The sequence below is a fragment of the Bos indicus genome, chromosome 1, assembly GCF_029378745.1.
Source record: "Bos indicus isolate NIAB-ARS_2022 breed Sahiwal x Tharparkar chromosome 1, NIAB-ARS_B.indTharparkar_mat_pri_1.0, whole genome shotgun sequence".
NCBI classification, from domain to species: Eukaryota; Metazoa; Chordata; class Mammalia; order Artiodactyla; family Bovidae; genus Bos; species Bos indicus.
In genome coordinates, this window is record NC_091760.1 from 139,686,292 (window position 1) to 139,709,715 (window position 23,424).

General features: G+C 37.9%; 1 protein-coding gene and 1 pseudogene across 3 annotated transcripts in view; one reads left to right on the top strand and one right to left on the bottom strand.

Annotated features, from left to right (window-relative positions):
• Positions 1 to 23,424, bottom strand: part of BRWD1 (bromodomain and WD repeat domain containing 1) — a 123,831-nt gene that overhangs the window by 67,084 nt on the left and 33,323 nt on the right. For all 3 annotated transcript variants that reach the window (XM_070795013.1, XM_019962667.2, XM_019962674.2), the window contains 9 exons: positions 21,329 to 21,399; positions 19,477 to 19,577; positions 18,639 to 18,679; positions 16,989 to 17,087; positions 13,979 to 14,129; positions 13,621 to 13,755; positions 9,846 to 9,974; positions 9,446 to 9,671; positions 4,929 to 5,114 (listed from right to left, as the gene is read on the bottom strand). In XM_070795013.1, the coding sequence (XP_070651114.1) occupies positions 4,929 to 5,114; positions 9,446 to 9,671; positions 9,846 to 9,974; positions 13,621 to 13,755; positions 13,979 to 14,129; positions 16,989 to 17,087; positions 18,639 to 18,679; positions 19,477 to 19,577; positions 21,329 to 21,399 (1,139 nt within the window). The remainder of the gene's footprint in view (positions 1 to 4,928; positions 5,115 to 9,445; positions 9,672 to 9,845; positions 9,975 to 13,620; positions 13,756 to 13,978; positions 14,130 to 16,988; positions 17,088 to 18,638; positions 18,680 to 19,476; positions 19,578 to 21,328; positions 21,400 to 23,424) is intronic.
• LOC109560434 (large ribosomal subunit protein uL1 pseudogene) lies at positions 2,242 to 2,949 on the top strand (annotated as a pseudogene).

The following is a 23,424-nucleotide window of genomic DNA, read 5'->3' on the forward strand; positions in this document are numbered from 1 at the left end:
GGGAGGCCTGGTGTGCTGTGGTTCATGGGGTCACAAAGAGTCAGACACGACTGAGCGACTGAACTGAACTGAACTGATGCCAAGAGCTGACTCATTTGAAAAGACCCTGATGCTGGGAAAGACTGAAGGCAGGAGGAGAAGGGGACGACAGAGGATGAAGTGGTTGGATGGAATCAACGACTCCATGGAGATGAGTTTGAGTAAACTCCAGGAGTTGGTGAATGGACAGGCAGGCCTGGTGTGCTGTGGTCCATGGGATCGCGAAGAGTCAGACACGACTGAGTGACTGAACTGAACTGAAGGAGGCTATTAAATTTTACTTCAAATATACCAGCTCTCCTTGCCTAGGATAAAATTAAAATATGAGTGAATGCAACTTCTGCACTCTTCGACATACAACATTCTGTTTACCGATCAAATGGGAACCAGTCTGTACTGCACAGCATACTATACTTCATCTATTAAAAATGACATTAAGTGAGTCTGCTATTAAACCAAAATTTATATTAAAACATACTGATGTTTAAGAAACAAATTTTTGCATTTAGAACTAAAAATAAATTCTAAATTTAACTGCCCAAGTCACAGCATTATTCTCCAACAATTTGAAGAAAACATGCACAGGTTACTTATCTCAGGTTACTTTTCATACTTGCTGTTCAAAGTATGAAAAATAACATGAGTGACCATAAACAGACTAATCACAAAGAATGGTTATTCCACACAGTGGAATACTATGAAGCTATAAAAAGGAATGAAGAAGAGTTCTATGAATGGATAGGAGTGATTTCTAGAATATACTGTACAGGAAAAAAGCAAGGTGTGCAGAGGAATGCATACATATCTTGAGTCACTTGCTCTGATGCACTGAGATAAACACAGCAGCAACTATGCAGTGTGTGTGTGTGTGTGTGTGTGCGCGCGCGCGCGCGCGCATGCATGCGCACTTGTGTTATTTGCGTAGTCGTGTCCGACTCTTTGCAACCCCATAGACTGTAGCCCACCAGGACACTCTGTCCATGGGATTCTCCAGGCGAGAACACTGGAGTGGGTTGCCATTTCTTTTTCCAAAAGGAACTATAGAAAGAAAAGAAAGTGAAGTTGCTCAGTTGTGTCCGACTCTTTGCGACCCCATGGACTGTAGCCTACCAGGCTCCTCCATCCATGGAATTTTCCAGGCAGGAGTACTGGAATGCATTACCATCTCCTTCTCCAGTATTCTTGCCTAAAATGTTGAACCTGAATCCAATTATGAGATAATGAGACACATGTAGGGAACTGAGGAAAAATTGAGGGAAAATCTGTGAAATAACAGGCCTGAACTCTCGTAAGTACCAGCGCCATAAGGGAACTGTTCTGCTGCTGCTGCTAAGTCGCTTCAGTCATGTCCGACTCTGTGCGACCCCACAGATGGCGGCCCACCAGGCTCCCCCGTCCCTGGGATTCTCCAGGCAAGAACACTGGAGTGGGTTGCCATTTCCTTCTCCAATGTATGAAAGGGAAAAGTGAAAGTGAAGTCGCTCTGTCGTGTCCGACTCTTCGAGACCCCATGGTCTGCAGCCTACCAGGCTCCTCCGTCCATGGGATTTTCCAGGCAAGAGTACTGGAGTGGGGTGCCACTGCCTTATCCAGTTCTAAATTAGGAGAAATAATAATTAAGCACAACAACCAAGGCTTGATTAAATCCTAAAATTTTAAAAAGCCCTGAAGGACAATTTTGGAACAAGTGAGGAAATAGGAAGATTGTACATTAGGTAGCAGTATTTTATAGTTTGTATACTGTATAGTATTATAAAGTTTGTTGACCTATGATCACTATATTATGAACATATAAAAATGCTTCTGGTTCTTGGAAGATACAGAATCATGTCTGAAGGGATAAAGTTCACAGTGTCTCCAACTTGCTCTAAAATTTAGGAAAAAATTACCAGAGACAGAAATTATTTCAAGTGTATATGAGAACCATACAAGACTTAATATCATTTCTGTTTGAGATTAGTAAACTCTCAAAAGTACCCAAAAGTCCATCAAGAGAATGAATGAATAAAATCAGATATAGGCATACAATAGAGTACACAAGTCAAAATTAATCCAATGCAATAACTGATTAATCTTAAAAATATAGCATTCTAATGGCAGAAAACGAAGAGGAACTAAAGAGCCTCTTGACAAGGGTGAAAGAGGACAGTGAAAAGCTTGCTTAAAACTCAACATTCAGCTCTTTTCCGGTTATCACGGCGTAGGGAACTATGAGCAGCAAAGTCTCCCGCGACACCCTCTGCGAGGTGGTGTGGGAAGTCCTGCACAGGAACCAGCGCAAGCGCAGAAGGTTTTTGGAGACGGTGGAGCTTCATATCAGCCTGAAGAACTATGACCCTCAGAAGGACAAACGCTTCTCGGGCACCATCAGGCTTAAGTCCACTCCCCGCCCCAAGTTCTCTGTGTGTGTCTTGGGGGACCAGCAGCATTGTGATGAGGTCAAGGCTGTGGATATCCCCCACATGGACTTCGAGGCGCTGAAAAAACTCAACAAGAATAAAAAACTGGTCAAGAAGCTGGCCAAGAAATACGATGCCTTTTTGGCTTCAGAGTCTCTGATCAAGCAGATCCCCCAAATCCTGGGCCCAGGCCTGAACAAGGCTGCCAAGTTCCCTTCCTTGATGACCCACAATAAGAACATGGTGGCCAAAGTTGATGAAGTGAAGTCCACGATCAAGTTCCAGATGAAGAAGGTGCTGTGTCTGGCAGTGGCTGTTGGCCACATGAAGATGACAGATGATGAGCTTGTGTACAATATCCACTTAGCTGTCAACTTCCTGGTGTCATTGCTCACGAAAAATTGGCAGAATGTCAGGGCCTTGTACATTAAGAGCACCATGGGCAAGCCCCAGCGTCTGTACTAAGGCACAGCTTAATAAACCATACTAAACCATCAAAAAAAAAAAAAAACTCAACATTCAAAAAAGTAAGATCATGGCATCCAGTCCCATCACTTCATGGCAAATAGATGGGAGAACAGTGGAAACAGTGACAGATTTTTTTTTACCTGGGCTCCAAAATCACTGCAGATGGTGACTGCAGCCATGAAATTAAAAGACGCTTCCTCCCTGGAAGAAAAGCCTAACAAACCAATATAGCATATTAAAAAGCAGAGACATCAATTTGCTAACAAAGGTCTGTCTAGTCAAAGCTATATGGTTTTTCCAGTAGTCAGCTATGAATGTGAGAGTTGGATCACAGAGGCAGAGTGCCGAAGAATTGATGCTTTCAAATTGTGGTCCTGGAGAAAACTCTTGAGAGTCCCTGGGACAGCAAGGAGATCAAACCAGTCAATTCTAAAGGAAATCAACCTTGAAAATTCATTGGAAGGACTGTTCCTGAAGCTGAAGTCCCAATACTTTGGCTACCTGATACAAAGACCCAACTCACTGGAAAAGACCCTGATGCTGGGAAAGACTGAGGGCAGGTGGAGAAGGCGACAACAGAGGATGAGATGGTTGGATGGCATCACCAACTCAATGGACATGAATCGTGAGCAAACTCTGGGAGACAAAGGAGAATAGAGAAGACTGGAGTGCTGTAGTCCCTGGAGTCACAAAGAATCAGACACAAAGTTCCCTCTATAAATCTTTTTATAGTTTCAAAACAAAAGCTTTTTATTAATACATTTAAGAATGTCAAGTTTATTTTTAGAATGCAAAGGAAGGATCAACAGAATTGTCATCTTGGGAGAGGGAAATAGAGCAGGACCACATAAAAGATGTGATTATCATGATTTTTTAAAAAAAGAAAAAGAGCATCTGTGAACCAATGATAAGACTATGTCAATAACAAAATTTGAGAGTTTTGTTGCTGTTGTTAAGTATTTACTTATTTACTTGACTATACCTGGTCTTAGCTGCAGCATGCAGGATCTAGTTCCCTGACCAGGGATCGAACCCAGGCTCCCTGCACTAAGAGCATGGAATCTCAGTCACTCAACTACCAGGGGTTCCAAGAACAAAGTTTTGATAGACCCGATTCTGTGCTGCTAGAAACCAAAACAACTAAATATATAAAAGAAGTAAAACTTAAAGTATAACGCAATAATTTTAAAGAGAATTAATGAAACTTCTTTAACAGTCCTTTCAAATAAAAATCTAAAGCTCTCCGAGTTTTCTGGAGTTCAGTGGTTACAACTCTGTCCTTTCACTGCTGAGGACCTGGGTTTGATTCCTCGCCAGGAAATTAGATCCCATTGGTCATGTGGCCAAAATAAAAAATAATAATAATAAAAAATCTAAAGTCTATTAGATGAAAGAGAGCAAGAGTGAAAGGGCAGAAAGAACTGAAGAAACTGTTCAGAACAGAGCAGGAGCAATAAAGAGATAGGAAATTCTATAGCATTTTATGGACTCAAAAAGAGGTTTTAACTTTCCCAGAGTTCAGTTGCATAACAATCATCCATCTCTTCTAGATTATTTCCATTAGTATAATTATTACCACATTCCAGTATTAAGTACTCTGCCCTGAAATTCACTGCAAGCTTTCTGATTCTACAAGAAACATTAGGGCTCTACTCAATTAACTTTTTAAAAGATTACATAAAAAGGAAACCTAATGTTCCTTTAGAAAACACTTTGTTCTCTACTCTTTTTAACTCAAAACAATTTAATATAATTTTGTAAATACTCTTATTTTAGAGCAAAAAGACTTCAACAGCCTTTCAAAGTACCTGAAATTCAAATGCTCATTTCTTAGTCTTTCAACCTTATACCTAATAAAGCTATCCTCCAGACTTCTGCTCAAAGTTGTAAACGTATACTGCTTAGTATACTGCTTTTATACTGATAAGTTTTTCACACTGGATGCAGGGGACAATGACTTCATTTATTTGTCAATTTCAATCTAGCCATGTTAAGGCAAAATACCTCTGCTATATTTCTTACCTCTTCGGGGTGTTTCTTCCCCATTTGAAAGTCCACTTGGAACAGCCTCCTGACCTGCTCCCATTCTCTGATCTTGCTGCTGCTGCAACTGTCTTATCATTCCATCCAGGACACTGCGCTCTGGGCTTCGTTCACCATTATCATTGGTTTGCAGGCTTATAATTTGTTCTATTACCTCTCCATCACCTGCAAATTCAATGAATGAATATCACATCATAATACATACAAAGATGGAAAAAAAACTTTCAACAATTAAAATTACATTAGAAATTGTCAGAAGACTTGTTTTTCAAAAATAATCATTCAAGATAGCCTTTATTTTTACAACTAATTAAGTTAGAGAAAAGATTCAAAACTAACTTTACGGTACTAATTTCCACAAAAACCTCAACAGAGCTTCTGAAATCTGTCAAAGTAAGTAGAGGAAAACACATTTCAGCAAAAATCTTGTTTTTCTGTTTCAGATCAATGCCTCTTATTTACACATTTCATTAAAATCTTATTTCCCAAGGTCTCTGACTATAACAGATCAACAAAGAATCAACTGGACTTCACTGTAAACCTCTGAGTTTTCTATGCAACTCCGTCTCTGATGTAGAGTAAAGCACTGGCATTTCTTTAGTCTTAAGAAATAAAAAAGAGTGAGTAACACCTTTTTGGCCTTCAGCAAATGACCATTCCGAACTCCAGCTATAATTCTTCAGATATAAAATCAGATTTTTTTAAGTGTCTTTGCTTCTTTATTTTTCAAACCACCCTTATGGCAGAAAGTGAAGAGGAACTAAAAAGCCTCTTGATGAAAGTGCAAGTGGAGAGTGAAAAAGCTGGCTTAAAGTTCAACATTCAGAAATGAAGATCATGGCGTCTGGTCCCATCACTTCATGGGAAATAGATGGGGAAACAGTGGAAACAGTGTCAGACTTTATCTTTTTGGCTCAAAAATCACTGCAGATGGTGACTGCAGCCATGAAATTAACAGACGCTTACTCCTTGGAAGGAAAGTTCTGACCAACCTAGATAGCATATTCAAAAGCAGAGACATTACTTTGCCAACAAAGGTCCGTCTAGTCAAGGCTATGGTTTTTCCTGTGGTCATGTATGGATGTGAGAGTTGGACTGTGAAGAAGGCTGAGCGCCGAAGAATTGATGCTTTTGAACTGTGGTGTTGGAGAAGACTCTTGAGAGTCCCTTGGACTGCAAGGACATCCAACCAGTCCATTCTGAAGATCAGCCCTGGGATTTCTTTGGAAGGAATGATGCTAAAGCTAAAACTCCAGTACTTTGGCCACCTCATGCGAAGAGTTGACTCATTGGAAAAGACTCTGATGCTGGGAGGGATTGGGGGCAGGAGGAGAAGGGGACGACAGAGGATGAGATGGCTGGATGGCATCACTGACTTGATGGACGTTTGAGTCTGGGTGAACTCCGGGAGTTGGTGATGGACAGGGAGGCCTGGCGTGCTGCGATTCATGGGGTTGCAAAGAGTCGGACACGACTGAGCAACTGAACTGAACTGAACTGAATACATTTTCAGAGATATTTAATACAGTCATACTTATTGTAAATGGAGAAAAAGTGCTGGATAGTTGTGGAGTCTTGAAACGTACTTAAGACACTAACATTTATATACAAAAACAATTCCTTACTTGTCCTCCCACCATAAAATACATCTTTGAACACAGAACACAGACCTTCCAACCACACCAACTTATAAGAAACTTCTAACAAATTGAAATGAATAGGGTATTAGGCAAAAAGACTGCAAAGATACACATGTATACGTGCATCCACAGTAACACATGAGAAACTGAAAAATGTCATACTATTTCAGGGAAAAAAAGAATACTTCTATCCTACTACATGAGTTAGATTCCCTTGTATCTCAGATAACATCTCCATTTTACTACGGAAATCAATGAAGAACTTCAAAGAGCTAAACAAAAATCACTGAAGCTTTTTTGATGACTCTAAAAAAAAAAAAAAAAGAGCTAAGAAAGCAGAAGTAGAGCCCTAATCTAAAAGGATAAAAAGACTTTCATTAGAACCAGGAGTAACATAACATTCCAAAGATCACAACATGGAACCAAAGGGAAAAGAGCAGAAAAGGAGACTTCCAATCCTCTCCCCTCTCCCCAGAAACCCATTTAACGTTTCTCTCCTGGCCCTGGACTTAGATGTAAGCTTGGCAAACACCATTAGGAATGATACTGGTTTCTATCCGGCATAATGCAACCACTATACAAATATTAAAGAAGGCTTCAATGCTACAGTATTCTTTCACTACAAAATACTACAGCACTGGAAAAAATACAAGAAAGAAGGGCTTTCAAATACTGGATAACTGGGACCCCTGAGAGAAGACAATAGAGTCCAGTCTTTGGATTGCTCCAGGTAACAGCATGGAGGCAATTTCCAAGGTGTAGAACAAGGAGAGGGAACCCAAATACCATCCAGAAATCACAATGAGTTGAGAGACAGAGGTCAGGGTCTGGGAGCAAGCGGGAAGACTAAAATATGCAGATTGGTTAGAATTGAAAAGATATGCCATGATAACACTAATTTTAAAAAAGCTGGATTATTTACATTAATATGAAACAAATAGTCTTCAAAACAAGAAATACTCTCCCAAGAATAAACAGGGACATTTCATAATGATGAAAGAATTAATTCACAAAGAGCACAATCTGAAATGTGTATTTACATAATAACAGAATTTTAAAACACATAAAGCAAAAACTGATTGAATCAAAGGAAAAAAAATAAGACAAATCCACAGGATAGTTGGATATGTCAGCACTCCTTAAAAGAGCCACAAAATGGGAAAAAGCCAAGTGTTCTCCAGCTACTAGTGAATGGAGAAATAATGGTATATCCATGCAATGGTGCATGATCACTAAAGAAAAAAAAAAAAAAAAAGACTGATATCTGCAACAGGAATGAATCTCAAAAGCACCATGCTAAGTTAAAGAAGCCAGACACAACAGACTACATATTGTATGATTTCAATGATATAAAAATACTTTAAAAGGAAAAATTAAAGTGACAACAGTCATTACAAGAGGCCAGGAGAAGGGAGAGGAATAATTCTACACAGGCTCAGGAGAATTTCTGGGGGCACTGGAAATGCTCTGTATTTGGATTGTGGTGGTGGCTTACGTGACTGTCTTAACATTTAACTCATTTGAACTGCACACTTAAAAGTGGTGAATTTTGCTGTATGTAAAGTATACTTCAATCAAACTAATAAAAAGAATTTGGAAGAGTAAACATATGGTGATTTACATTAATCTTTAACCTTAAAGTTTTAGCAAATCAATCCTCATCCAAACAAAAGTATCTTTTTAAATTTTATTTTTAATTGGAGGATAATTGCTTTACAATGTTGCATTGTTTTCTGCCATACATCAACATGAATCAAGTCATAGGTATACACATCCCCTCCCTCTTGTACCCCCTACCACCTCCCACTTTATCGCAAAGACGTATCTTTTTTCCTTTGCTTAGTACAAGAATATTAGAGAAAAACACTACACTGCTATGAACAAAAACAAAACAAAGCAAAACACCTCTGCCCTTGGCTAGGACAGGCAAAGGACAAGATGGAACTGGAACCTTCTCTGCCAGAAAGTTAGTGTTCCAGGAATGATGGGGACTTGGGAAAGGACACAAAACTCAGCCTAAAGGGTTTTCACAGCCAAATTCAAGGATAACATGAACAACTTAGTAACAACAGTACTGGATTTTAACTCACTATATAATGATCTGGAAGTCCAGACTAAAACTTAATAAATGAGAGAGTAGTAGATGGTCAGCTAATGGTAAAATGAAAAAGCAATGATAGAAGAGTTGGAAAACCATTTCACAACCTTCAGAACAACAACTGATTCAGGCAAGAATTACCAATGGATCCTGAAAGTTACAGGTAAAATTAGAAAAGGAACAGGTTTTTTACACAAGTTACTAAATAATTACAAAGAGGAAAAAACCTTCAGAGTGGAGAACTTTGGCAGATACCCAGTGTTCAAAGTCAACACCACCAATAATTGGATGAAACACAGTCACAGGCATCCTGACATGATACTCCAAGAAGACTACATCATTTATGTTGTGCTCTTCAAAAATGCACAACCTGAACTTAATGACAGCTAAATTTAATGTTCAGTCCCAAATTACACCAGGGAGAGAAAAAAACCTGTAACAGGCATTATTAGAATAACAAAATTTGATTACAGGCTATAATAGTATAAATGTTAAATGTTCTATTTTTGATAACTGTTTATGATTACATAAGAAAACATATTTTTTCTTAGAAAATACAAACTTAAGTATTTAGTGGTAAATGGACATGAGGCCCAGAACTTAAGTCTCACAACAATGATATCTATCTAGAGATAGAATAATAAAACAAACATTGCAAAATATTAAGGACTGGTAAATCTGAAAGTACAAGAGTTCTCTGTATTATTACTTACATTTTTCAAATTAAAAAAAAATTTTTTTAAAGGTTTAGCACTTACTTGTTGCCACATAGCCTAGTTGTGGAACCAAATGTTCATCTGCAGAATTTTCTCGGCCAGGCACTAATCGCTGATACTTAGTTGGATGAGGGTTTCCATCTACATCTACCAAGAACGGTGGAGGCATAAGGTGAGGGGCCTGCTGAGTCTGCTCGTCTAACACGTAATTATTAGAATCCCTAATCAGCGGTCGATAGTCAGTATGGAAGAACATCTGGTCAGGAATCTAGAAATGGAAAGTTTACAGACTGAAATTTTGAGGATTAAACATGTTAAAGAACATAAATATTAACCAGTTAATTTTATTGGAAAGGATAAAAAATCAAATCAATACATCTAACCTATTTTAAAAACATCCTTCTTAACTATTTACATGCTCTAAGAAAGTATGTAAAATGACCTTTTCATATGGCTTGCTGCATCCAAAACCAAATATCAGAAGGTGACCATGAGAATCTGTACAGGCAAAATGCTGTCCATCCTGTGAAAACTTACAATCAAAGACAGCTCCATGTCCTTGTCCTTCAATCTAGGAAACAAAGATGGAAATTTTTATAACCATTTCTATGTAACACCTTTAGTTATTATATAAAATTCTGATTTAAAAATGAATTTTTCATTAAGCACGTCAATATTTTCATAAAGTAAAATTCACTTTAGATATCACTGGCCTAGAAAAAACCTTGATGGATCTTCTGAGAATTAGTTCTCAAAATGATCAAATGAAGGATCATAAACCAACCCCAAGTGAAGGCTTTCTTTACGTCTTATGAGAGAATGAAACCTCCATAAACTTTCTAATACATAACAAAAATCTATTGATTAATAACTTTGGGAAATGATTAAAGATTAATAAAGTTTGTTATTCATGAATTAAAATCAATACTTTTATGGAGTTTAAGCTTTCCACTTAATGACTAACCACCATGCAAAATTTGTAATGCTGCAAGTGTCTCAAGGGTGCATATGTAAATTCTTACACCTGCAACTACCTTACTTCAGACTGCCACAAATTTCTAAGTGTGTTGTGAATGTTGGGCTTCCCTCATAGTTCAGTTGGTAAAGAATCACCTGCAATGCAGGAGACCCTGGTTCGATTCCTGGGTCAGGAAGATCCCCTGTAGAAGGGAAAGGCTATCCACTCCAGTATTCTGGCCTGGAGAATTCCATGGACTGTATAGTCCATGGGGTGGCAGAGTTAGACACAAATGAACAACTTTCACTTTCATGAATGTTGCCTTAAATAAGTAACTTCTAAACTGCTTTATTCTTGTTATTTTAACTCTAAATTCAATTAGTTTAGTATTAACAATTTATAGTTAGATGAGATGTTTCATTAACTCATTAGTACAGAGCTATGCATACTTGCTGTTTCAGCCTATAAATAATAATTAAAATTCAGGACAAGTTAACCTAAATCGGTACTGGAAAAAGGAATCATCCACCCAAACAAAACAGAAGTATTTATTTTCACTGCCAGAACAAACTCTCATACATACCTAAATACCCACTTGAAAAACAATTCACTTCTGCTATACCACACATGAAAGAGTGCCTTTAACAAAATGGGGGGAAATTAAGGTATTAGGATACTTAGGGACCTGCTGAATAAGATAATGCCCCCCTGACCTGAGACTCTCAGTCCAAGTAAAGCAAAGGCAGGTGGGGAGGCAAGAGCCCTGGGCTGGTCAGGCAAAGTTGGTGGCAGTTACTTTGCTACCACACATGTGCAAATAACCTCAGCAAAAGTTAAGGGTACCTACTGAGAAGGAAGTTTCCCAAGTGGGCAAACCTACCTAAGCAGAGCAAGACACACACCGCGTTTTATCTGCTGTCAGAAGAGTCCTACACAATCATTCCTAATAAAACAAAAATAGCCTGCAAATGTATCTGGAGAACACTTCAATGTCACACGATGTTTGTTGTGTTAGTCACTCAGTCGTGTCCGACTCTTTGCAACCCCACAGACTGTAGCCTACCAGGCTCCTCAGTCCATAGGACTTTCCAGGCAAGCGTACTGGAGTGGGTTGCCATTTCCTTCTCCAGGGGATCTTCCCGACCCAGGGATCAAACCCAGGTCTCCCACATTGTAGGCAGACGCTTTACCATCTGAGCCACACACTATGTTTACTACTTTTTTAATGAAACACTGTCTCATTAGCTTAAAGCCCAGGAATTAGGAGACTCTCGGGTGATCAGTAAAGGTAAGAATTATTCAGCCTACAAGGTCAATTTCTGGTATCTGACTAGAAATAAAACCACCATTGTCCGTTTGAGACTCTTCAGGTTACTCTTTGGCTTAGTGGTTATTTTAGATTATATTCTGTTTAAAGCCTGAATTAATGTAGTCTTCTGTTTTAACAGATTAATTTTAGGATGTTCCTATTGAGTTTTAAAGGACAATTAAGAAGATGGATGTACCTATGAATTTTAAGGCCAAAGAAAAACTAAAGAAGGCTTATTTGTTTTCCAAGGATTCCGAACAGAGATGTAACATTCAGAGATGCCTAATGATGTACTTTATGCTATTTGAATTGTTTTAGTGCATTTAATGTTAGTAAATAAAACACTTTATTTTGGACAGTTGAACTGTCCAATGTAAGCATACTGAAATTAGAATTTTAAAGGTTAAAAAAAAAAAACAGGAAAAACATGGAACATATGGACGAAGATGGTTTTCAATCAAAAGGTCTAAGAAACACTCATCTGTAGGATGCTACTGTACTGCCTCAAAAATTAATTAGCCTTTGAATTGGGTCTCAATATACATAAAGAGTAATTTTAGAAAACCCATCATGTGTGTGTCTCAAAAGTCTTAACAATATATAAGCCCTTTTATACATTCCCCTCAGAATTTATCCCAAGGAAATAATCAGGGATCTACATAAACAGACATGTATATTCAAACTGTTACTGTTGTGCATGTTTTAGAAACTACTTAAATACTCAACAACAGCAAATTAGCTACATAAGTAACATTCTTCTAAGAAAGGCTGAATTTACCACCAAACATACATTTACAAATTCTTAAAAATATTTTAGGGCTTGAAAAGCATTCTTTACATAAAATGAGAAGGGATTACAAAACTGTGTACAAAAGAGTAAAAACAAACAAAAAACTATGTGTAAGAATGCCAACTAATAATTCTATAAAAATGATGCCATCAGAAAATCTTCAATGGATATTGATACCTGTGAAAGTTTAATGAAGAACCAGACATTTACACAGTCTCTGGAAAAAAATCAGTTTAAAAATTACAAAGAAAAGAAACATTTAAAAAATTAGTGCAAAAACTTGGCAGATGTCACCTTAACCAAATACTTATAATTATCACCATATTAATAGTGGAACATATAAACATCATTAGCCTCCTAATACAATGCATGGAGGGCACATTATCATTTATTTTTTTACTCAAAAAATATACAAGAGTATTACATCATGAAGAAATACCAGACAAAACAAATATCCTGTAATATCACTTGTCTATAAAAAGGTAAGATATGCAGGGTGAAGGATTACTGATTTTACAAAAGTGGAAATATGTAACTACTTAATATGATGCACGATCCTGAGTTAGTCCAAGAGGTAAACATAACTATAAAGGCATTATTAGGACAATTGACAAATTTTTAATGTAAACCAGATTAGATAATGCTACCTTATCAATGTTAAATTTGCTGATTTTTGGTGACTATATTGCAGCTATGTATAAGAAATTCTAAAAATATGCAATAAGATCATAATCTGGTTTTCAAACATTTGTGTGCAAGAAGAAAAAAGCTGAGGAAACAAAAACGATGTTTGACTCCTGAGAGGACTTAACTGAATAATATTTTTTACTACAGGTATTTTAATAAGTTTAAATAGTGAAAAAATATGAATTACCATAATTTTGCCAATTTAAACACAAACAGGGACACATTCACAGACACAAAGCTAAATAAATAAACTTTTAAAATCTTCCCCTCATGTGAATTAGTTGTACAGATTTCACTTACATATGTACATTTGTACATATGACTATCAGATATTTATTAGCCTTAAAGTAGCACCATGATCTCTAGAAATACAAACTGCCAAAAACATGCAGATCGGTTTCGGCTACATCTCCTTATCCAAACATCTGAAACAAGTGCAAACAGGTATAGAGACACACACTCCCCCCACTTACCATATTGAAATAATGTTTCATCTTGGTGCCTTTTGTGATATCCCATATGAATATGCTGCCGTCATGTCCTGCAGATAACATAATTCTGGAATCAAAGGGATGTGTCTCCAAAACAAATACTTCATCAGCATGTCCCTTTATTCAACAAAGTCATATAGTTAAGGAGGGTCTGCAAGTTGTAAGTTTAAAATTAAAAGCCCATGTTGTCACAGTATCTAAGGGCTTTTAAAAATGCATTAATGACAGTAATTTATACATTAGTATATATACAAATTTCTATTCATTTGATAAATTAAAGTTTTTTTTTAATTTGTTAAAAAAAAAATCTTTATTTGTTGTATGTTATAAAACTACCTACCAACAGGTTATGAAGCAGCTGTCCAGTGTAAGAATTCCACACTTTGAGGACATGATCATTCACAGCTGTGACAACAATGCTATCATTCTGATTCCAAGCTATCATTGTTACTTTGGGTTTCATAAACCTTTCCTCTTCCAAAGATAAATCTCTAAGAAAAAAAATACAACATGTGCAGTGCTATATGTGTAGGAGGCTACACAATCTCTCATAGATACAAAAATAGTAAATAATCTAGCTCACGTCCACACCTTATCCACTTCACAGAGTTTATCACATCTGACCCACAAGAGGTTATCTACAAACAGATGAGGGCAAGATCCCAAGGGGGAAGGGATGATCCAGAAACAGTTCAGGGGCTGAACATGGGCAGACTCCAGAACATCACATTATTCATAAAAGCAAAGCTTTTCTCTACATCTAGGATTCCTTTCTCTTGACTACAAGGCCTATTGGTAATATTTTCAACTACTTGGAAGACAGAAAAAAGGTAATTCACCTTCATGCCCTCAATGTCTAGAAAAGTGCCTGACAGACTTTCAGTATGCTGAACTACCTCTTTACACTTCCCTACAGACTATTCCTACGGCTCCCTTGGCAAGAAGAGTCTTATACACACGTCTGCAATGTTTTGTTGCCTTCATGAAAGCAATATGCAGTTTCTGTGTAAAATACAGCAGTCAGTAATATGGGGGAGGGGGGAGGGGGAGAACCTAGCTGTTTCTGAAGTCATAGAGCACATTCTAAGAAATTATAAAATAGACATGTATTTTAAAGAAAACAGCTACAAGAAGGAGTGCTATGTAACAGCTACCTGTTAAGCACAATGGAACACAAATGACTGAATAATTCTAACTAGATTGGTCAGAGGAAGTGTAACACAAGAGACAAAATGGAATACAAGCTAAGATTCCATGCTTCACCTGAATTTACTAACAGATGTGTTGCATTTCATCAAATAGATCAGCCAAGATCAGAACACTAGAACAAATATATCCATCAATTTATACTCACAGAAAACACTGCTTTTCAAGATTCGAAAGAGGTAAAACTTTAAATGAGAAAAGAATATTTCTACCCGGAGGGGAAATACAGGAAGAGTTCTCTCCATGAAGACAGTATAGCAACAAGAAAACTAAACAGTTCTCAATCTCATTTAAAAGAATTCTGGACCTCCCTGGTGATGCAATAATAAGGCATCCTCCTGTCAATGCAGGACTTGGGTTCAATCCGAGTCCAGGAGGGTTCCACATGCCATCAGGCAACTAAGGCCCGAGGCAGCCAAATAAAATATTTTTAAAATTTTATTCAAGTTTTTACAATGATGTTCCTATTTTGCCTAATAAAGTACAACTGTTCATACATGAATACAGTTTCAAATTTTCTTCACTGTTATTCATTCATTATTATTCACTTTCACACTAAAATGCTGAATATCCAAATATAACATCTTTAAGTAATTGTAAAGATATGTTTGTGAACAGGGATTATCAGATTTCTAGTATGTATTCTTTCCATTCTCTACCACAGGTCATTTCACAAAAATAGTAATATCAAATTTATTTTGAAATCCAATACAACTGTTTGAGCCACAGTGGAGAATGAGTTGATTTCTCCTATTACTAAAAATAAAGCAGACATGAAGATTTCTAAACAACAGAATGTGTAACATTTCTCAGAAAAAATGCTAAAAACAGTGATGTGCCTACTCTACACCAAGTAGACTGGGCTCGCCTCGCAGCTCACTCAGTAAAGAATCTGCCTGCAATGCAAGAGACCCAGGTTTAACTCCTCAATCGGGAAGATCCCCTGGAGAAGGAAATGGCAACCCACTCCAGTATTCTTGCTTGGGAAATCCCATGGACAGAGGAGCCTGGCAGGCTAGTCCATGGGGTCACAAGAGTCAGACACAACTTAGCAACTAAACCACCACCACCACACCAAGTTCTGCTAGAAATCTGCATATGATTTTCAATTGCCAATAGTACTTAAAGGCAGATAGTTTCATCTCCCAGATGATGAAACACATTGTGATGGTCTCAAAATGATATAGCTATAAAAAGTGTAAGTGGTATTTGAGCAAAGTTCTGACTCCAAAATGCATATTCTTCCCACCACCTATACAGTCTCCCAGTATGTACAAATCCAAAACCACAATGTATTTGAAATTTATAATATCTATCTTGGAAAATACTGAAATTATCTCAAAGCTGCTCAAAATATGTTTGAGACTCTGAAGTGTTGGGGGAGGGGCACAGTTAAGACAAACTTGCCTTCAGTACCATTTTACAAACCAAAATTTTACCACGTAAAATAAAAATATCACTCCCAATGGAGACCAATTTTTAAAAACAGAAACAATAAAATGTATTTCCTTACTTTTTTTTTTAAACCAGATATAGCTTTTTAAAATATAACTTTTTAAAGATTCATGTCAGTGTGTGGCAAAACCACTACAATTCTGTAAAGTAATTAGCCTCCAATTAGAATAAATTAATTAAAAAATAAAAAAATTCTAGATCTTTACATAAGTAAAAAAAAATAAACTAAAAAAAAAAAAATCCAAAAATCGTATCTTCATTTCTGTTTTCCCGGCTTGTAGGATCTTAGCTCCCTGATCAGGGATTGAACCGATGGCCCCTGCAGTGGAAACCTGGAGTCTTAAACACTGGACTGCCAGGGAGGTCCCATCCTATCTTTAGAAAAATAGAAATTTCTGAAAATCTCCACGTTTGACATACTTGAGTTATTTATATATTTAAAGCAGTAGGTGGTTTTAAATGCAACACCTCAGAGGAAGTCAATGCTTTGAACAATGGAATAAATACAGTGTTCTTTTCTACATAAATCTAAGATTGTAATAGGTTTAAGTATCTGTCAGATATGCAGGAGGGAGCCATTCACTTAGATTGGAGGTGGCTCTAGTTCCTGAACAAAGTGAAAAACCAACCAGAGAGACAGACCAAGTACTCAGGATGCATCTACTTAGAAACAAACCATCTCAACTTACCCTGAGATTCTAGTGGCCATATCTAGTAAGATGCTTCTCCATTCTAACTGTTCAAATCTCCAAATTCGTGCTGTTCCATCTCTGCTACCACTTAAGAACCTTAAAATAGAAGAAACAGATCTACTTACATATATGCTACCAAAGGGTACAGTTAAAACCACAAGCAAAAAAATTTTTAATGTAGCTATCTTGCCTGCAGGTAAATCTACAGGTGTAAATTCAAAAAAGACAGGGATTTAGGGCCTACCTAAAAGGAGAAAAGGAGCTTCCCTTGTGGCTCATCTGGTAAAGAATCCGCCTGCAATGCAGGAGACCTAAGTTCGATCCCTGAGTTGGGAAGATACCCTGCAGAAGGCAAAGGCTATCCACTCCAGTATTCTGGCCTGGAGAATTCTATGGACTGTTATAGTCCATGGGGTTGTAAAGAGTCAGATATGACTGAGTGACTCACTTTCTAAGCTACCTGGTGGCTCAGACGGTAAAGCGTCTGCCTGCAATGCGGGAGACCCAGGTTCGATCCCTGGGTTGGGAACATCCCCTAGAGAAGGAAATGGCAACCCACTCCAGTACCCTTGCTTGGAAAATTTCACGGACGAAGGAGCCTGGTAGGCTACAGTCCGTGGGGTCGCAAAGAGTTGGACACGACTGAGCGACTTCACTTCACGAAAAGGAGAAAATCTGCTTTACTCTGATTTGCCTGGCCCTACTGTAAAGCACATTTCAAACCCAATCACTACCTTGTCAAATAGTTTTGAAAAGATATGTACATAAGTAATAGGGGGCTGCTGCTGCTGCTAAATCACATCAGTCATGTCTGACTCTGTGTGACCCCATGGACGGCAGCCCAACAGGCTCCTCTGTACCTGGGATTCTCCAGCAAGAGTATTCTCTTGGAGTGGGTTGCCATTTGGGGAAGCACAATTAAAGATGAATGGGAGAATTAGTAAAAGCAAAAGTGCCATTATAAGCATTTAAACTCTAAACTCAATTTCACACTAGTCACTTATGTATAAATAAATCCCTCACTTAAGTGTTAAAAAGAAGAGGTAAGAGGTACCTGAAAAGACACTGGGGACCACAAAAAAGGATATAATTGAAGGGATAATTTTGTTGCAGATTACATCACAGTAATTGATTAGAAAAGATTTAACTATTCAAATAGGCATCCCTGGGTGGCTCAGCTGGTAAAGAATCTGCCTGCAATGTGGGAGACCTGGGTTCAATCCCTGGGTTGAGAAGATCCCCTGGAGAAGCTAACGGCTACCCACTACAGTATTCTGGTCTGGAGAATTCCATGGACTGTACAGCCCATGGGGTTGCAAAGAGTCAGACACAACTGAGCGACTTTCACTTTCACACAACTACTCAAATGTAAGAAATTCCATTATCCTTACACCTAATTTTCCTATAAATCAAACAGCCAGCAGTGAACTAAAGAACCACTTTTGATATATGAGGCTGCAAAAACTACAATTCTAAAAACTTAATTTGTTTCCTCCCTGACACAGACGCTTTTCCCTCAATTACTACAGTTACTAACAAGGGCCTGCCATATGATATATACCTGGCAAAGTGACACGTAAACTACACTAATAGGAAGCAAAACACATTTACCTAAAAACACACTCACAAATACAAACTCACACTTACCGATCACCATTGTTACAAAATTGGATACTATCAACTTTATCCTAAAGAAAAAACCAAACACAAAAGTAATCATCTATATAGTTTATAAACAAAGAAAGAGCCCACCCAGTTTTACAGTTAGAAGCACATTTGGTTTAAAGCAAGAGATCTACACTTTTGCTGCTTAATCCTGCCATTCAAACATATATTGTATGTTTAAGAGCAAAGAACCTAACTACATATCAAATCAGACTAAGACACAGCTTTTATCTCAGAGATAGACACATAGGGTTTAAAAAGAAAAAACAGCCTGCTTCTAAAATTAAACCTGTATTTACAATTAATTACATCTACAAAATTAATATGGATAGAAAGTGATAATAAAGTTTAAGTAGCTGAAAACAAGTTGCATTCACTTTGATGATTATGTGCAAAACAAACAAAAATTTCCTTTAAAGTGATTCTGTTTTTTATCAAATAACTTTACAGAACTTCCTTAAGGAGAAAAAGATGACCTGACTGCTGACCAGTACTCCAGAACACTGAGAGTTACCGATCTTTAGTGCACGTTAATAAAATAGCATTCTAATTCCATGAGCTTGGTTAAGATAAACAGGCCCAATTTGAACCTAATCCACCCAAATCAATTGTCATAATCAAATGTACCTGAAGTAGAAATAACCACTGTAAAGCATTTGCACAGTAAGGTTCTGAGCTTATCAGTATCATCTTTAATCTTTAAATGCAATTCCTCCTCCATTTAAGTTGAAAGTAAAATCAATAACAATCTCCATTATTGAGACTATATACCAACAGGAATATCATAAGTAAATCTTAATTTTAAAACATGAAGACTTACAGTGTGACTTTCAAGTTCTGCGATTTTTTCAGGTGCTTCAAAACCCAAAAAATACATTCTGATTACATGATCAGTACTACCTGTGGCTAGAAACATACCACCTGAAACAAAAATTTTAAGTTTTAAAAATCCAGTTTGTAACAAATGTCTTAACCAAAGTTCTATATTAAGCTCTCTCGCCAAAAGTAAATTCATCTCAATAGATCCATCTCATTAAATAAAGAACTTTTAAAAATTAACATAATATATTGTGATATGATTTTTAGGAAGAAATCTGTATCTGGTCTTCATCCCTGTTTCTGGCTGAACTCCTAAAAACCCTTAGAATTTCCTAAGTGAAATGATACTGGTATCTTGATGTTCATATAACAAACCCATTTCAATCACACCAGAGTTTATGTTAATGAGGTAACTTTTGAAAAGCATCTATGGAAGAGGAACCAACCACGTGATAGAGGTTGGGAAAGAGGGCTGGGAGACAGTTGAATCCATCCTTATGGCCAATGAGTTAATCAACTGTGCCTGTGTGATTAAGCCCCATAAAAAACCCAAAGGGCAAGACTCGGAGAAGTTCCAGGTGGATGAACAGGAGGAGATTAGAGAAGAATAGCAGGACTGGAGAGTCCTCCTTCCCACAGACTTTATCCTAAGCATCTCCTCCATCTAGCTATTCCTGAATTATGTTCTTTCATAATAAACCAAAAATCCACTAAGTAAAAGGACTGCTGTCAGCTGTTCCAGCAAATTAACTAAATCCAGGGAAGAAGTTGTGGGAGCCTCTGACCTACATACAGCCTGTCAGCAGAAGCAAGGTGACAACCGGGTCTGAGGCTGGGGGTGGGCTGGGAATCTTGTAGGACTGAGCCTTTATCCTGTGCAGTCTTCACACTATTCTCTAGGTAGGCAGTGTCAGAATGGAGTTGAATTGTAGGATGCCAAGCTAGTATCAGAGAACTGTTTGGTGGTATTATAGCGGGGCGGGGGTGGGAGTGGGGTACACATCAGATGAGGCTTAATTTTAAAAAGTTAATTCAATCTGGAAATGTTCATTATCTCCCTCTGTCATACTGGTTGTGGTAAGGACTAAGATGCTGCCACTCCAAAAATGCATGAAAACAGGTTCTGCTTTCTAAATACCTTTACACTCCTAGGGAGTTCCTGGTGACTTAGATGGTAAAGAATCTGCCTGCAATGTGGGAGACCTGGGTTCAATCCCCAGGTCAGGTTCCATCACTGGCTCAGGAAGGTCCTCTGGAGAAGGAAATGGCAACCCACTCCAGTACTCTTGCTTGGAAAATCCAATGGACAGAAGAGCCTGGTGAGCTACAGTCCACAGGATCAGAGAGAGTCAGACACGACTAAGTGACTAACACACACCTAAACATAGCTATGGTATATGAAGTTCACTTGTTTGCATGTTCAGACTTCTATGGGGGAAAATCTTTGACCTCTCCCCCAAACAAAGGTTATCACACAAGTCCACTGTACAAAAAAGAAAAAGAGGAATAATTTCACAAGATGTGTGCAAAACAAACTTAAACTACCAAAAACCAGCAATTCAAAGAAAATCACAATCTTGGCTTATCATACACATGGGGCACATGGCACAGGAACTGCTCATTTGGACACTTTAAGCATCCTTTTTGCCAGTTCTTATATCCCTGGCTCTGATTACCATGAAAAATCAAAGAAAGTCAGCATGGGGAAGATAAGGAAAAGGCTAATTAACATCACAGGTTAAATGTAATGAAATGAACGTAAGACATTCACCATCTATCTGATAAAAGCCATTAGCCATGTGGTTGCTCAAAAAAACTACAAAACTAAGAAAAAAACACTAAAGGTATCTTACCAACACTAAATGAAGAACACAGCATTTGAACACCTGGTCTAGGCTTTTCAGTGAACTTCAGGGGACGTGGACTAGAAAAGAAGAACATGTTGTTTTAAAATACACGTTAAAACAGTTTAACATAGTGGAAGTTTCCATAAGCCTCTTATCCTTATTTCATCAGAGGGCAGACAGAATGAAAACCACAATCACAGAAAATCAACCAAACTATCACATGGACCACAGCCTTGTCTAATTCAATGAAACTATTAGCCATGCCATGTAGGGCCACCCAAGACGGACAGGTCATGGTGGACAGTTCTAACAAAATGTGGTCCACTGGAGAAGTGAATGGCAAACCACTTCAGTATTCTTGCCTTGAGAATGCCAAGAATAGTACGAAAAGGCAAAAAGATGTGACACTGAAAATTGAACGCCCCAGGTCGGTAGGTGCCCAATATGCTGCTGAAGAAGAGTGGAGAAATAACTATAAAAAGAATGAAGACACAGAGTCAAAGCGAAAACAACATGCAGTTGTGGATGTGACTGGTGATGGACATAAAGTCTGATGCTGTAAAGAACAATACTGCATAGGAACCTGGAATGTTAGGTCCATGAATCAAGGTAAACTAGAAGTGGTCAAACAGGAGATGGCAAGAGTGAACATCAACATTTTAGGAATCAGTGAACTAAAATGGACTGGAATGGGCGAATTTAATCAGATGACATTTCATCTCCTATTGTGGGCAAGAATCCCTTAGAAGAAATGGAGTAGTCCTCACAGTCACAACTGAAATGCAGTTCTTGATTGCAATCTCAAAAATGACAGAATGATCTCTGTTTCCAAGGTAAACCATTCAATATCACAGTAATCCAACTCTTTGCCCCAATCACTAATGTTGAAGAAGCTGAACGATTCTACGACAACCTACAAGATCTTATAAAACAAACACCAAAAGAAGTAGTCCTTTTCATCATAGGGGACTGGAATGCAAAAGTAGGAAGTCAAGAGATACCTGCAGTAACAGGCAAATTTGGTCTGCTAAGTCGCTTCAGTCGTGTCCGACTCTGTGCAATCCCATAGACGGCAGCCCACCAGGCTCCCCGGTCCCTGGGATTCTCCAGGCAAGAACACTGGAGTGAGTTGCCATTGCCTTCTCCGAAATTTGGTTTAGGAGTACAAAATGAAGCAGGGCAAAGCAAACACCCTCTTTCAACAACACAAGAGACAACTCTACATATGGACATCACCATATGGTTAATACCGAAATCAGACTGATTATATTCTTTGCAGCCAAAGATGGAGAAGCTCTATTGCTTCTCAGCCTTTTGGCTAAGATCAGACACAAAGATGGAGAAACTCTATCCAGTCAGCAAAAACAAGACTGGGAGGTGACAGTGGCTCAGATCATGAACTCCTTATCGCAAAATTCAGACTGAAATTGAAAAATGGAAAACCACTAGACCATTCAGGTATGACCTAAATCAAATCCCTTACAATTACACAGTGTGACAAGTGAAAAATAGATTCAAAGGATTAGATCTGATAAAGCGTCAAGAACTATGGACAGAGGTTCGTGACATTGTACAGGAGGTAGGGATCATGACCACCTCCAAGAAAAAGAAATGCAAAAAAGGCAAAATGGTTGTCTGAGGAGGCCTTACAAACAGCTGAGAGAAGAAGAGAAGCTAAAGGCAAAGGAGAAAAGGAAAGATATACCCATTTGAATGTAAAGTTCCAAAGAACAGCAAGGAGAGAGAAGCCTTCCTCAGTGATCAATGCAAAGAAATAGACGAAAACAATAGAATGGGAAAGACTAGCGATCTCTTCAAGAAAATTAGATATCAAAGGAACATTTCCTGCAAAGATGGACACAATAAAGAAGAGAAATGGTATGGACCTAACAAAAGCAGAAGATATTAAGAAGTGACAAGAATACACAGAAGAACTATATGAAAAAGATCTTAATGATCCCAATAACCACAATGGTGTGATCACTCACCTAGAGCCAGACATCCTGGAGTCCAAAGTCAAGTGGGCCTTAGGAAGCATCACTATGAACAAAGCTAGTGGAGGTGATGAAATTCCAGCTGAGCTATTTCAAGTCCTACAAGAT